At 39.5% G+C, this 15,045-nt stretch overlaps 2 protein-coding genes across 3 annotated transcripts in view; one reads left to right on the plus strand and one right to left on the minus strand.

The window, feature by feature from the left end:
• The first annotated feature begins 316 nt into the window (after nucleotides 1-316).
• On the plus strand, nucleotides 317-7,663 carry LOC103146624 (deoxycytidylate deaminase-like). 2 transcript variants are annotated; one of them, XM_007564627.2, is made up of 6 exons: nucleotides 317-575; nucleotides 1,240-1,339; nucleotides 1,559-1,694; nucleotides 1,995-2,111; nucleotides 5,785-5,881; nucleotides 6,994-7,663. In XM_007564627.2, the coding sequence occupies exons 1-6, from the start codon at nucleotides 541-543 to the stop codon at nucleotides 7,145-7,147; spliced, it is 639 nt and encodes a 212-aa protein (XP_007564689.1). In that variant the 5' UTR covers nucleotides 317-540; the 3' UTR covers nucleotides 7,148-7,663. The 2 variants fall into 2 exon arrangements, with proteins under 2 accessions (XP_007564689.1, XP_007564688.1); XM_007564626.2 differs by lacking the exons at nucleotides 317-575; nucleotides 1,240-1,339; nucleotides 1,559-1,694; nucleotides 1,995-2,111 and adding exons at nucleotides 3,126-3,309; nucleotides 3,963-4,062; nucleotides 4,303-4,438; nucleotides 4,766-4,882.
• A 2,232-nt stretch (nucleotides 7,664-9,895) lies between these two features.
• Nucleotides 9,896-15,045, minus strand: part of LOC103146660 (teneurin-3) — a 41,333-nt gene continuing 36,183 nt past the window's right edge. The window contains exons 26-30 of the mRNA XM_007564664.2: nucleotides 14,803-14,913; nucleotides 14,555-14,697; nucleotides 14,295-14,419; nucleotides 13,469-13,599; nucleotides 9,896-11,251 (exon numbers count right to left, since the gene is read on the minus strand). Of these exons, the coding sequence (XP_007564726.1) occupies nucleotides 10,496-11,251; nucleotides 13,469-13,599; nucleotides 14,295-14,419; nucleotides 14,555-14,697; nucleotides 14,803-14,913 (1,266 nt within the window). The 3' untranslated portion in view covers nucleotides 9,896-10,495. The remainder of the gene's footprint in view (nucleotides 11,252-13,468; nucleotides 13,600-14,294; nucleotides 14,420-14,554; nucleotides 14,698-14,802; nucleotides 14,914-15,045) is intronic.

Here is a 15,045-nt window from a genome sequence, read left to right on the forward strand (position 1 = left end):
AAGTTACAGGTCTGATTTTGAATGGTGGTATAACTGTTACTAACCTTTAGGTTTTGTTAAAATTATTGTTAGAATTTTATTCAGTTGAACAACTTAGAACTGCTGCTTCTTAACTTCCTTCCTTTTTGGGAAATTATACATCGCACAAAGAGCTAAGACTGGTCTAAAATTATTTCGCTGTATTTGTAAATTGTATCCAACAGGTGGCGATAAAGAAGATGGGCGTGAATTATAAGATACGTTTTTACGCCCCTGAGCAGGTCTAACAAGGTAATCAATAAATATGAAATAACACAAGACCCATTCCTTAAGTATCAGCAGTGAAGTCAGTCTGGTCTGCAATACAATATTTTTCGTCACATGTACAAATCAGAGTTTTTTTTTAGTGAAAGGACAGAAGTTGTTGCTTCACCTGTCAGATTACGCATTGGGCTCTTTAACCCACGGTAAACGCGGGAATTTATTCCCCCTTCAGAGTAACAGGGTTCTGTTGTGTTTGTTTGCGCTGCTCAAACGTTGCTTCCTATCTTCGGTGCAACCATGGAAGAAAACAAGTTGCCGGACCTGTTGAATGGGTAAAACTTCGCTTATATTACAAATGACTAACATGTCCGAAGAGTCAGATAATAACTTGAATGTTTCATCGTATGCGCTTCGTTTTGTCTCGATCTCCAGCCTGAGAGTCCACGTCAGCATGTCTGTCACATGTATTAGACATAAAAGTAGAGGTATGGTCGTGTTAAATGTGTTTGTTACGTTAAGATAGACCTTGAACAATTGATATATTTAAATAAGTTTCATACCAGTCCTATATGACTTTTTGCTTGCTCATGCGCATTACCGTCCTCTTTGAGCGAAGGGATTTTTCCTCTCCACCTCAAAGATTTTGTTTGGTATTTTTCCTCAAGCAAAATTTTACTCAGTCTTATCCAACTCGCAACTTTAAAGGTTAACTTAAATAATTACGAGCTGTATATAAAAACTGACAATGATTAACACAATCACCAGGTTTTAATCCCAAAATCACGAGGCTTTAAATGTGAGTTTTCTGACCTGTAAATTCTGATTTCAGAGTAACAAATGAAATCTATTAAATTAAGTCTTCATCCTCCACATTTACTATGTCAACGATTACTCAGAAGTCAAAACAATAAATTCAGCTAATCCGAGACAAGGCTGTTTAAACTTTTCTTTTCTCCATAATTCATTAAACTATATTCTGTCTTTGTGTGTCTGCAGTGGCGCGACCCGGAAAAGGGATGACTACCTGGAGTGGCCAGAGTATTTCATGGCTGTGGCCTTTCTGTCAGCACAAAGGAGCAAAGACCCAAGCTCACAGGTGAATGTGAATGGACGGAATAAAGCTACTAAATACTTTGGCTAGGGGTTGACAGTTGCATTTTTATGAACTACTTAACATATTAAGATATTTTAACGATTTTTCGTGACAACATGGAGTATTTTCTGTAGAATTTGTGTCAAGTTGAACGTGGTTTTGTGTGTGTGTGTGTGTGGTAAATAACTGATGTTTTCGGACCCTCTTTCTGTCTTCCTGCAGGTGGGTGCATGCATAGTGAATCAGGAGAATAAGATTGTTGGCATTGGTTACAACGGCATGCCCAATGGTTGTGATGACGACCTGTTGCCCTGGTCGCGTTCTGCCGATGACCGCCTCAACACCAAATACCCTTATGGTAGGAACACATCGCCATATGCAGATCAATATTTTTCAGAGCAAAATTTGGAAAAATTTTGAATAAGGGTCCCTTTTTTTTCATGTTTTAACAAAACACATCAAAACCTGACATGGACATTCTACAGGTTTACTTAAATATTTTGGATTGTGCAATTGTAAAAAGAGTAAGTTGTGGATGCACACTATATTGGGATTAAAATATATTGCTCATTGTTGTTTGTAATGTAATATAGTTAAAATGGATGTAAAGTAACCCGCCTCATATTGTGCTGAGTCTGTGGTCTGTTTGGTCCCACAGTGTGCCATGCAGAACTGAACGCCATCATGAACAAGAACAGCGCTGATGTGAAAGGATGCACAATGTATGTGGCTTTGTTCCCATGCAATGAGTGTGCTAAACTCATCATCCAAGCAGGTGATTGTTGGGACCACACAGCTAAAATAATCTCATTATTAGGACGCCTTATAAGAGCCTTTTATTGTTTTTACTTTTGGGGTTGTTTAAAGAGCAAATTTCACTTCATAGTGTCTGTTGATTGTAGGACTGCAACTAACGATTATTTTAATAATTGGTTATTAAAATAAATGGACTCCTTGCAGATTTTGTATTTCATATTTATACACTCTTGGAAATATATTAAGAATGCAAATCAACAAATAATTCAGTGCCTTTCTTAAATAAGAAAAATCTTATTACCTAAAATTTAATAACACAGCATTCCTTTAGTGAATTTGAACTGAATGAAGGTAAATCTGCCCCCTGATGAGCTGGGGGTAAAACATATTTTTGACAAAGGTGTTTTTGTCTTAAATTAGCAAAATGTGCTTACATTTTCTGCAGTTTGGGCTTAACAACTGCTCCAAAAATGTTGGTTTTCAGCAAATGATTTTTTTCTTTAAGTCTGCATACTCCAGTTATGAATAATTGATTAATAAATTAGTTGATCATTTCAATAATCGAATAATCCGATTAATTATTTCAGCTCTAGTTGATTGCTGTAAAACCTTAAAGTGTTTTCAGACTAACGCTTCTTTCATATCTGCTGTATAACCTCTGATTGGTTCCTGTGGAAATCTGGCCACGTATCAGTCTGTCTTGTCTGTTTGGAAAATATTCTTTGAAATTTAGAACTTATAAACTAACAAAAACTCTTCAGCAGGGCAACAACTAAAATCTGCAAAGTTGCACCTCAGCTGTCTGCTGTNTGTCACACCTGCCACCGGAAGTGCCATTAGTAGGTGCGGTGTCACGATTTGCGTGCCATCAGTAGGTGCGGTGTAACGATTTGCGTGCCATCAGTAGGTGCGGTGTAACGATTTGCGTGCCATTAGTAGGTGCGGTGTAACGATTTGCGTGCCATCAGTAGGTGCGGTGTCACGATTTGCGTGCCATTAGTAGGTGCAAATCAGGGTTTTTTTTTTAGTGAAAGGACATAAATTGTTGCTTCACCTGTCAGATTACGCATTGGGCTCTTTAACCCACGGCAAACGCGGACATTTATTCCCCTTTCAGAGTAACAGGGTTCTGTTGTGTTTGTTTTCGCTGCTCAAACGTTGCTTCCCATCTTCGGTGCAACCATGGAAGAAAACCAGTTGCCGGATCCGTTGAATGGGTAAAACTTCGCTTATATTACAAATGACTTACATGTCCGAAGAGTCAGATAATAACTTGAATGTTTCGTCGTATGCGGTTTGATTTGTCTCGTTCTCCAGCCTGAGAGTGCACGTCAGCATGTCTGTCACATGTATTAGACATAAAAGTAGAGGTATGGTCGTGTTAAATGTGTTTGTTACGTTAAGATAGACCTTGAACAATTGATATATTTAAATACGTTTCATACCAGTCCTATATGACTTTTTGCTTGCTCATGCGCATTACCGTCCTCTTTGAGCGAAGGGATTTTTCAAAGATTTTGTTTGGTATTTTTCCTCAAGCAAAATTTTACTCAGTCTTATCCAACTCGCAACTTTAAAGGTTAACTTAAATAATTACGAGCTGTATATAAAAACTGATAATGATTAACACAATCACCAGGTTTTAATCCCAAAATCACGAGGCTTTAAATGTGAGTTTTCTGACCTGTAAATTCTGATTTCGGAGTAACAAATGAAATCTATTAAATTAAGTCTTCATCCTCCACATTTCCTATGTCAACGATTACTCAGAAGTCAAAACAATAAATTCAGCTAATCAGAAACAAGGCTGTTTAAACTTTTCTTTTCTCCATAATTCATTAAACTATATTCTGTCTTTGTGTGTTTACAGTGGCGCAACCCGGCCACGGGATGACTACCTGGAGTCACCAGATTATTTCATGGCTGTAGCCTTTCTGTCAGCACAAAGGAGCAAAGACCCAAGCTCACAGGTGAATGGACGGAATAAAGCTACTAAATACTTTGGCTAGGGGTTGACAGTTGCAATTTTATTAACTACTTAACATATTAAGATATTTTAACGATTTTTCGTGACAACATGGAGTATTTTCTGTAGAATTTGTGTCAAGTTGAACGTGGTTTTGTGTGTGTGTGTGTGTGTGTGTGTGTGTGTGTGTGTGTGTGTGTGGTAAATAACTGATTTTTCGGACCCTCTTTCTGTCTCCCGGCAGGTGGGTGCATGCATAGTGAATCAGGAGAATAAGATTGTTGGCATTGGTTACAACTGCATGCCCAATGGTTGTGATGACAACCTGCTGCCCTGGTCGCGTTCTGCTGATGACCCCCTCAACACCAAATACTTTTATGGTAGGAACACATCGCCATATCCAGATCAATGTTTTTCAGATCAAAATTTTTACAAATTTTGATCTGAAAAATATTGATATAAGGGTCAAAATAAGGGTCCCTTTTTTTCATGTTTTAACAAAACACATCAAAACCTGACATGGAGATTCTACAGGTTTACTTAAATGTTTTGGATTGTGCAATTGTAAAAAGAGTAAGTTGTGGATGCACACTGTATTGGGATTAAAATATATTGCTCATTGTTGTTTGTAATGTAATATAGTTAAAATGGATGTAAAGTAACCCGCCTCATATTGTGCTGAGTCTGTGGTCTGTTTGGTCCCACAGTGTGCCATGCAGAACTGAACGCCATCATGAACAAGAACAGCGCTGATGTGAAAGGATGCACAATGTATGTGGCTTTGTTCCCATGCAATGAGTGTGCTAAACTCATCATCCAAGCAGGTGATTGTTGGGACCACACAGCTAAAATAATCTCATTATTAGGACGCCTCATAAGAGCCTTTTATTGTTATTAATTTCACATTTTTACTTTTGGGGTTGTTTAAAGAGCAAATTTCACTTCATAGTGTCTGTTGATTGTAGGACTGCAACTAACGATTATTTTAATAATTGCTTATTAAAATAAATGGACTCCTTGCAGATTTTGTATTTCATATTTATACACTCTTGGAAATATATTAAAAATGCAAATCAACAAATAATTCAGTGCCTTTCTTAAATAAGAAAAATCTTATTACCTAAAATTTAATAACACAGCATTCCTTTAGTGAATTTGAACTGAATGAAGGTAAATCTGCCCCCTGATGAGCTGGGGGTAAAACATATTTTCGACAAAGGTGTTTTTGTCTTAAATTAGCAAAATGTGCTTACATTTTCTGCAGTTTGGGCTTAATTACTGCTCCAAAAATGTTGGTTTTCAGCAAATGATTTTTTTTCTTTAAGTCTGCATACTCCAGTTATGAATAATTGATTAATAAATTAGTTGATCATTTCAATAATCGAATAATCCGATTAATTATTTCAGCTCTAGTTGATTGCTGTAAAACCTTAAAGTGTTTTCAGACTAACGCTTCTTTCATATCTGCTGTATAACCTCTGATAGGTTCCTGTGGAAATCTGGCCACGTATCAGTCTGTCTTGTCTGTTTGGAAAATATTCTTTGAAATTTAGAACTTATAAACTAACAAAAACTCTTCAGCAGGGCAACAACTAAAATCTGCAAAGTTGCACCTCAGCTGTCTGCTGTAAATCTGATCTGGGTCGAACGTCGTTTAACATGAGCTGATGCATCTACATGTTTAACAGCTAAAATCGGTTCCGTGTCTCTGCTGCTCTCCCTCCAGGTCTTAAAGAAGTTGTGTATCTTTCGGACAAGTACCATGATAAGCCTGAGATGTTTGCTTCCAGAACGCTGCTCGACATGGCTGGAGTAAAGTGCAGGTAGATCACAAACACTATTGGTTTCCTGCTTTATTTATTCATCCATGTGTGATGGAGGGGAAATTGAGCTCACTCAGGTGTTTCTGGAGGTTTAGTAGGTTGAGCTCCTTGTTTAGAAAAGTCTAGAGACCAGTATTAATCAGTTTTTAAAAATAAAATGTATTTGACTTTTATTAAAAAGCCTTTTCTGATGTCCAATGCAGATTTTCTTTTCTCCATTTTTTCTGTCTGAAAAGTTGCTGCATGTAGTGACAAAGTTGCTAAGTTGGCAACAGTGGGGTGACTGTTTTTAACCCCACTGTGGATAAGTGACCTGGTGGGCAGGTCCGTCTGTCAGCCACTGCAGATCAAAATGTAAAAGTGGCTGATTTTCAGACCTTTTGGTTTATCATGATCACCAACAATTAAGGAAATCGGGGCAGAAATGAAAAACAGACAAAATAGTAACTATTAGTTTCTTACAACTTGGATGTAAACGAAGTTAATCTGATCATACAAGCTCAAAAAGTGGTAAAAATAACATCTCCACCCTCCCACCGATGTGTTCTTAATTGATGGGAGGGTTTAATAGTTCCCAAAATAATTTCTAAATATTTGAATTATTTATAGATTTAAGTTCCAAACTAGCTTAAGTATATTCTAAATGTGCTACAAAAACAAAAAAGTATGTTTAGTCTAGTTTCTAGTCCAAATATCTTAGTTTTATCTTATTTACTAACTTACAGGTAACTTTTCAGTGAGATATAGGATCTTGTTTTAAGTAAATAACTTCACTCATAATATTGGAAAAATGTCTTGTTGTAAGTGAAATAATCATGAAGTTATACAGGTTTTTGTCCAATCTGGTCTCCAGATCTGTGCACATATTTGATTGCAAATGTTAGCCTTTTATTAGATCGGAGAAGTTTCTCTCTCTGTCTAGAAGCTGCTCAGCTCTCGTTGACAGAGCGTCGACTCGAATGAACCGATTCCATCGTGAGTCAGGAGCCATGGCAGGAAATCTGATTGGAAAGGATTGACCTTTACCCTCTCGACATGCCCTGCTAGTGTTGTGTGCATCATCAACTCGTCTGTGTGATTTGACCTTCAGTTTTTCCTCCGTGTTTTGACAGGCAGTTCAAGCCCAAGAGTTCTGAGATTGTTATTGATTTTAATTCCATTAACCACCGGGGAAACGCTGGACTCTGCCACCAGCGAGGAGAGCAGCTGAGCCAAGCAGACGGAGAAACGCCAGATTCTGCCGCCGCTTCCATGAATAACTCCTGAACACATTGGTGTTCAGCAGGGAAGTAGTTTAATCCTCATGGTTTGGAAAATAGCACTATTTAGCGTGAGCATTGTTGTTTTTGTTTTGTTTTTTTTTTTTTGTTTTTTTTTTAACCTTTAATGATTTTTTTCGTGTACATTTGAAACCTTACTGTAGCTTTATTTTTTTTATTGGTTGTAAATACTCTTGGTGCTGGATATCATTGCTACTGTGCATCACTCTGGATTGTTACAGATGTGGAAATCCCCCTGTGGTGTTTGCCACCATTTTATTAGTTTGCTTACATTTTAGACCCGACATGCTAAGAAGAGGCTTGTTTAAAAACACACACACACAAAACTATGTGAGTTAATGACATTTTTTGTTACGCCGACAGTCATTGACAGCTAATCAGATGCACACCATTGAATTTGTATTCTTATTAATGAGGAGGGAAGGCAGATGTTTACACTGTCCCTCCTTCTACTGTGGCAGCCATCTGTGCCTCCCAGTGCAATAAAAGTGAGATGACAAAAGCTTAATGACTTAATGCTTTTTATTCTTTAAAAAGCATGTTCACAGTTTGCATAATTCCATAGATGAACAAAAAGCTGTTTTTTGTAAAGACGACTTACAATTAGCACAACTCCCCACCTAGCTACATGTGGTTTTAATGGGATGTTACCTCTCTGCATACCTGGTGATGTATGATCATATTCAATTTTGATAAAATGTATTGGGGTTGGTGTATGGGGGAATTTTTCTGCCATAATTGGAGAGGACGCATTTTTAATTTGAAAGCAGGATTTCATGTCTCTAGTTCTCAAAACCTTTAGTACTTGTGCTTACAGTTTCAATTTGAAAGCATGATGTTGCCTCGTAATGTAGAGAGAAACATCTAGTGGGCGGTGCAGGTTACTGCAATCTTCAGTAGCCACACAGGCACAACCTTTAGAAGGAAACAAAAAAATCCAGTATAACACTTTAATTCTATTGGCTGACAGGTTGCCAGGGACTGTTCTCTTCTGAGAGAGCAGAAAATGATTTGTAAGGGAGCAGAAGTGTGCAAGATTTGATACGATTACACAAGTTTTGAGCGTGAGGAGAAACGTTTGAGAGAGCACAGTGAATATTTGAAAGAGCAGAAGTTCAGAGTACAAGCAATACAAGTTTTGAGAAGAGACATTAAGTCCTGCTTTCAAACTGAAAAGCAGGACTTTAAAAGTTTTGAGAACAAAAGATATGAAATCCTGCTTTCAGAGTGAAAACTTTGGTTTTACTCCACCAAGTAAAACTTGGTCTGTTGGAGAATAATTCTTGACAGGAATTAGTTTTTTGTTATGCCCATTTCCTTTTTATTTTGTTTTGATGAAATGGGAATCTTTGACCTTCATTTGGATTCTTCGTCACGGATGAGCGTTTACTAGCTGTGCGTGTTAATTTTACACCAGGAGGGTGTGAAGTTGTTTGAATGGTGAGATGGGTGGAAAGCTTGCAGCACTTGGCGCTCCCAGAAACAGCAGCAGCCCCAGGCCAAGGAGGAACCCAACACTCCCAGTCCAATCTCTGAATCCAGTCGCCATGGAGCAGCTGTTCAATGGTTCTAGTCCTGATTCTGGTTGAGGTTTAAATATCCAAACCATAGCACAAATAACTGTATACATTTAATGTCTTCTTTTACATTTTATATGTTCCAAATAAATGTAATTTCACTGAATGTCATTTCTGACACAAATTAGCAGAATAAATGCATAAAAGGGGTTTGAATTTGAACTTTATTTTAACGTTTCATGTTGATTTGTTGTAATTACAATCAAAACTAAATCAATTACTGCCAGTTAAAGGAAGACACCAAAACGACAGGAGTTTTAAAGATTTTTATTCTTTACCGTAGAAACACTGTACATAAATTACTTCCTCTGAGACTAATATCGATGTACGGATAAATGGAATTTCTCAACTTTCAACATAAAGTTAAATCAACAAAACACGTCGACTTGTCTTGTCTGAAAAGAAACCCTTTGCAGCGTACGATGTTAACTCTGTTTCCTTTGAAATGTTTAAAGTTGCCTTCCAACCTTTGTACAGACATGTACACAGAAAAAATCTCTAAGAGACCAGAGACCTACAATCAATGAGAAAACAGCCACATCGATTTTTGATCTATTACTGTTACTTATGTCATTCATGAAGATGCACTGTCCCTTTAAGAAAAACGAGCAAAAACAACGAGAGAAGCAACAGTCTGTCGCTAAACACAGCAACCCAGCTGCCCCCCCGCCCCACCAAGCCATGACAACAAGTTTCTACTGCAAGCAGCACTACTACCTTTGACTGACGAAATCACAAGGTCTATGCATTATGAAGCAGAGTCACAATTTGGAGAAGAAAAGGACTCTTTTGGGTCTTCCTGGTCGACACAGACTGTGTGAACTGTGATCACCTTACCTCTGCACACTGAGGTTTGCTTTCCAAGCCTTGGATTAGCACAAGGGATGAGGAGTGCTTGTAGAAATGACCAAACAGATCTTAGCTATCAGTAGGAGGAAAAAAAAATACAATGCAACATTTGGTTTTTGATAAGTTCTTCTCATGATCTGTTGTGGTGGTGGGGTGTGGGTATAGTAGTAATAGTGCGATACATGTAGGTAATAGGATGTAAACGCTTTTCTGTTGATTTTAATATCCCTTTTTTTCTCTGAAGCAAATGCAAGTTTATATAGAAAATCGAAACCAAAAATTACAAACAAAAAAAAAAAAAAGGCTTTTTTTTTTAACTTGTACAAATTTCAGTCCTTTTTTGTGCCTGTCTCTCTTAGAGAGAGTCCACAACAGTTCCATTCAATGGCTTCAGCCATGGAATAATAAATCCTATAGACAAGGCTCAAACCGGAGTGATGGGGCCCATCTGGACCCTCAGACATATGGTACCCGCAACATCTGTTAGGGATGCACAGTCCAGGGCTGCTTAACTGCTTCGGACGGCTGCTCGCACACCAAGCTGCCTATCTGAACCAGTCTCTGCGTTTCCCTCCGTTATCCAAAGTCTCTGTTTAACAGGTACGCAGCTCGCAGATATGGCAGTCAGGTTAGCCTGGCCTGTCGGAGGGAAGTGGAAAGGCATGCGTGCAGCCTGTCTAAAAGCACGAGAGGGAACAGAAAACGGAGGGCGTTGAAGAACCTTTCCCAGGTGCATGAAGACAGTCACAGCTGTAGCTTCAGGTCAAAGCGAAATCTAAGGGGGTCAGTGGGCAGTTGTTGCCGTCTTAGTTCAATCTGTGACATCCATTTAGTGTTAAAACAGAACTTTTTTTAGTGTTAGTCTTTGACAGTCAGAGGTGGAACCATCTGGACGCGTTCACGCCGTGTTACCTCCTCCCTATCTCACTCTGCCGGAGGAACTGGATGTTGTTGGCGCTGTCGGCCAGTTCGGGGTACTGCTCGATGGACAGGACGTAGTAGCCGTCGTAGCCCTGAACCTTCCCACTGCTCAGCAGCTGCCTTTTCTCTCCCTCCGTCCACAGTCTTACGCCTTCCTCCCCGTCTCTCACTCGCTGCTGTTCACGTGCCCAGGCGCTCGACAGCGCCCTCTGCCGTGCCTGCTCCAAGATTCGCGTCTTCTCTTCGTCCAGCGTCGTCCCGTAGCGCACGTGGAGGACCAGGGCACCGTACTGCAGTTCTACGTCGGCGAAGCGCCGCGTTCTGCCGTTCATCACGGTTGTAGACTGGGACACTGTGACGTTCACGCCGTTTTCCAGTGACTTCCTGCCTGAGGTGAGGCGCAGGGCGCTCAGGTCATTCTCAGGAAGGCTGGTCTTGATGAAGTAGTGAGTGTCTCGTCCCTCAACAGTGAAATGCAAGTTCTCCAGGTAGAAGGCGTTGTTCAGGACTCCAGCCACTTTGATGCAGTCCTCGCTGGCAATGTTCAGAGCATTTGTCACAACTCGTCCTTGCACCACAGCGAACATGACGCCCTTTCCAATCAGCGACTTGACGGTGGCGAACCACAGCCAGGGCTTGGTGTGGTCGGAGTGCCGTCGGCTGGGCTGGATTTCCGGCATGCGCTCGAAGGACAGGAAGGCGGATGACTGGCGAGTTACTTCCTGTTGCACACCTGAGATGGACTGCAGAGAAGCAACAAGGAGACATCACAACATGTCCAGTGCCTTAAAACACAAACAGCCACCAACGTGCCTTGCAGAAAGATTAATACTCATGTACATTACTTCACCTTCTGCCATAGTGCAAAATCCAACTTCCATGTATTTTGTTGGGATTTTATATGACAGACCAGGGGTGTCCAAACTTTGATAAGTATTAAATTAAGTTTGATAAATTAAGTAAAAGCTGATTTGCATGCAGCAAAGTTGGTTTCTCAGTAAAAGTCTCTGGGTAGACGTGGTTCTACTCATAAAAACATAAAAGATTATAAAAACAAATACTTTGTGTTGCACTAAACATTTTCCATTATAAGAAGTTTATGTCAATGGTATTTTACTGTAACTACAAAAAAATGTCTTCATAATACACAAAATCAGTGCAAGGGCCACAAATGGTCCCTGTTAAAAACCTTTTACTTGGCCAGCCTTTAAGGGCAGTCACCCAGGGCTTCAGGTTTTGGGGGCGAGTGCAAAAAAAAAAAAATGTTTCTGTTGTATACTATGCATTTTTTATAAACACTGTATCTCATATTAAAGTTAAGGGCTCATTTTGGATGTGTTGCTTTATTAAAATATTGAATTTTTATTAATTAAAAAAACACTCAAATATTTGAAAAGGATCATTTTTTTGGGACCAACATGGAAACCATCTGCAAACCAACCATCTTTCAATTTTGACCCTGCAAATGTGCAGCCCTACTTATTATTGTTCTGTAATTTTCATGAGAAAATGATTTTCTTTTCTGGCATCGGGCACCAGAACTGACTCCATCCAGCCCAGGGGCCTTTACTCTTCTAAATCCGGCCATGACTGTTTATATAAAAGGCTGTTTCATTATTCGTTAAGCTGATTATTAGTTGTATTTCTTAAAATTAAAATGTTTATGTTTTATTTTTGACTGCTGGGGGTTGCAACATGTTGCAGCTCCTCCAGAGGAGAGCATTAAACTGTACAATGCTAATACATAGTACATGTGGTCTGCTCTGTAAACTATCTTTTCTGCACGTGTGTGTCTGTATTAGTTGGCTCAGCTGGTCAACACGCCCGCAGCTTCTGAAGGTCTCTGGAAAAAAATGATTCCTCACTTCAGATAACACTTTAAATTGCTCTGAGCCTTTCTGACTCCCTTCCTCACCTTCTCTGATCCTCTACTTACCCTTCTCTCCTACCCTTCTTATTATTTGCGACTCTGTCTTGATTCAAACTCTCTTTTTGGGCTGAAGCTGAACACACTGTTTGAGTAGAAGTGCGGCTGCTTGATAGTCTGTCCAATATAATTACCCCAGTAACAGAGTGGGTGTAGGAGAAGAGAAAGGAGCAGAAAATAAGGTTGCGATGGGAGTGACTGGCTTCACTTGATCACGCTTTCCTATCTCTGCCAGTGTTTTCCTCTGTCATTGTTCACAGAGCTTTGTCTTTATTGTCAGTGTGGGTCTGTTGTTGTAACAGGTGCTGACAGAATAGCTGCGTTTTAATCTCCACAGAGAGCATTTAGTATTAAAGCTTTGAATTTTACAGCTGACAGACATATTACAACATCATAACATCAATTGGTAATTTTTAGACATAAAAATAAAGTAGTACATTCAGCATGTCCAACTATCTGTGTCCAACTGTCCATACAGAGTAAAGATGTAATGTTGCAGTTTGGCATCAAGACATCACAGGTGAAGTCATTCTTTCTGTCATTTCTTTGTGACTCTGAACTAATGCGATGTGAAAAATTACTGAATGATGAAACAATTTCCTAAGTCAAATTGGAATGTATATAATCATCTCTCAATCTGTCTGAACAATCAGGCTCAATTTATTATATTTTACTGCATCTGTTGGTCTTGTAAAGAGCTATGAGGCAACAGTTGCTGTGACTGAAATAAACATAAACTTCATAAGTTGCATAAGTGTGTGCACCTTTAAACAAATACAATGATTTACTTACAGCATTCAGTCTTCTTGCGTACACACCTGACATCAGCAATGAATTTAATTAACTATAAATAAAACTCAGCTTTCTGAAATGTCATCCTTTATCTTAAGCCACAGTTTGCAGAGAGGTGATAAAAGATCTCACTCAGCAAATTAAACCGTCCACATTACTATATATACTATGGTATTGTGGATTCAGTCATCAGTGGCAGATTATCTAAAGCATTGTAGTTAAAATGAATAAGAATACACACAGGCAGGTCGTCCCAAAGCTGGCTCTTTTTCATCTCCAGGGACGGCTCCGTCAGGTCGAATTTGGGAATAGGGAATCCTGGGATAGCGTTATGAAGATGGAAGCCGAAGGTGACCAACCAGATGTTGACATCTGCAGAAAAACAGGCAGTGAAATAAAAGACAAAAAAAACAAAGAGGGAGTTAAAGAACCCAGTAAATATCAGTTATACTTGGAACTGGGAACTGTAGTAAAGTGTGGTGGAAACGTGTTAATTTTACAAGACACACATGTAAGAGTGCGTCTAAAATCAACGTTACATGTAGCACCTGCAACTCTAAACTGAATAAATGGAAATTGGTGTTTGCTTGTGGAAAATTAAAATTAAAATGATGTTTGCATGAACAGTCGTAAACTACGTTTATGGGCTTTGCCATGTTGAATTGCAGACTTCTTAACCAGAATGTTTGGCATCAAGTCCAGCAGAGTTCCCATTTCCCAGGTAACTGGAACGCAGCATTTTCTGTGACTTCTGCTCTGGTTTCAAATAAAAGTAAAAAAATCCTGCTTTGCTGGTGTAGCAGAACGCTGGCTTATTATTTAACTTATTGCATGACATTTTTCCCATGTTATGAGTGAAGTAATCTGCTACTGGAACTAGTACTTTTTCATCAATATCAAGGAGTTATTGACTTAAAACAAGCAGCTACACCTTGCATAAAAATGACTTATAAGTTAGGTTTGTCTTATTTGAAGTGTACAAAAATATTTGCACCAGAATATGGACCAAATATACTTGGTAAGGTTTTGTGTCTTTGCAGTGAATGGGGCAAGATTGAACTTATTACCTGTAACATACTCTTTGACCTGATGAATCTTGCTTACGGGGTTGTTCCCTCTGAACATATACAAGTTAAAAGGCTGAGGGTCTTTCCCCACACGCGTCCATGTGCTGATGTCTGGAGTGGTCCACCTTCAGGAGAAGAAGAAACAACAAACCGAGGCACCTGATCAGGTGTGACGCTGACAAAGCACACAGCGAGTGTCTGCATGCAATCGTATGCCATGCTTGGACTAGAAATGAGCGAATAAGAGACAGACGGTCTACCTCCCAGCGGGGATGTCATAATCTCTGTCTCCAAAATGCAGCAGTCGTGTCAGAGGATCGTACAGGCCGCCGTGGAAACCGATCACAAGGACGAAGTCGGGGTTGGAGTCAAAGTAGACCTCCCCGTATGCTGTGTATTGTACCTGCAAACACACACGTTTACTAACTCATAACACACAAAACCATTTCACTAACAGATGACATGCCCAGCTGCTTTCTTCCTGCGGTTGATGAGGAAACAGTCGTACCTGTTTAAGGAGCAGGCCGTTGTTGCTGAAGACCGCCAGCGGAGTCCCGGTGTTATCACACGCAATATAAAACTCCTCTCCGCTGCTGATTTCCATGGCAAACACGTGACCCTGCGCAACCACACACGGCACACTTACATTCATTAAAGCTAAGAGAGGATTTATACCGGTAATTTCTATCATTACAGCAGAACAACTCTTTGTAATATACAGCAGGGCTTTAAAAAATGATACAATCATCAT

This window comes from Poecilia formosa, unplaced genomic scaffold (assembly GCF_000485575.1).
Source record: "Poecilia formosa unplaced genomic scaffold, Poecilia_formosa-5.1.2 Scaffold164, whole genome shotgun sequence".
In the NCBI taxonomy this organism is placed as follows: Eukaryota; Metazoa; Chordata; class Actinopteri; order Cyprinodontiformes; family Poeciliidae; genus Poecilia; species Poecilia formosa.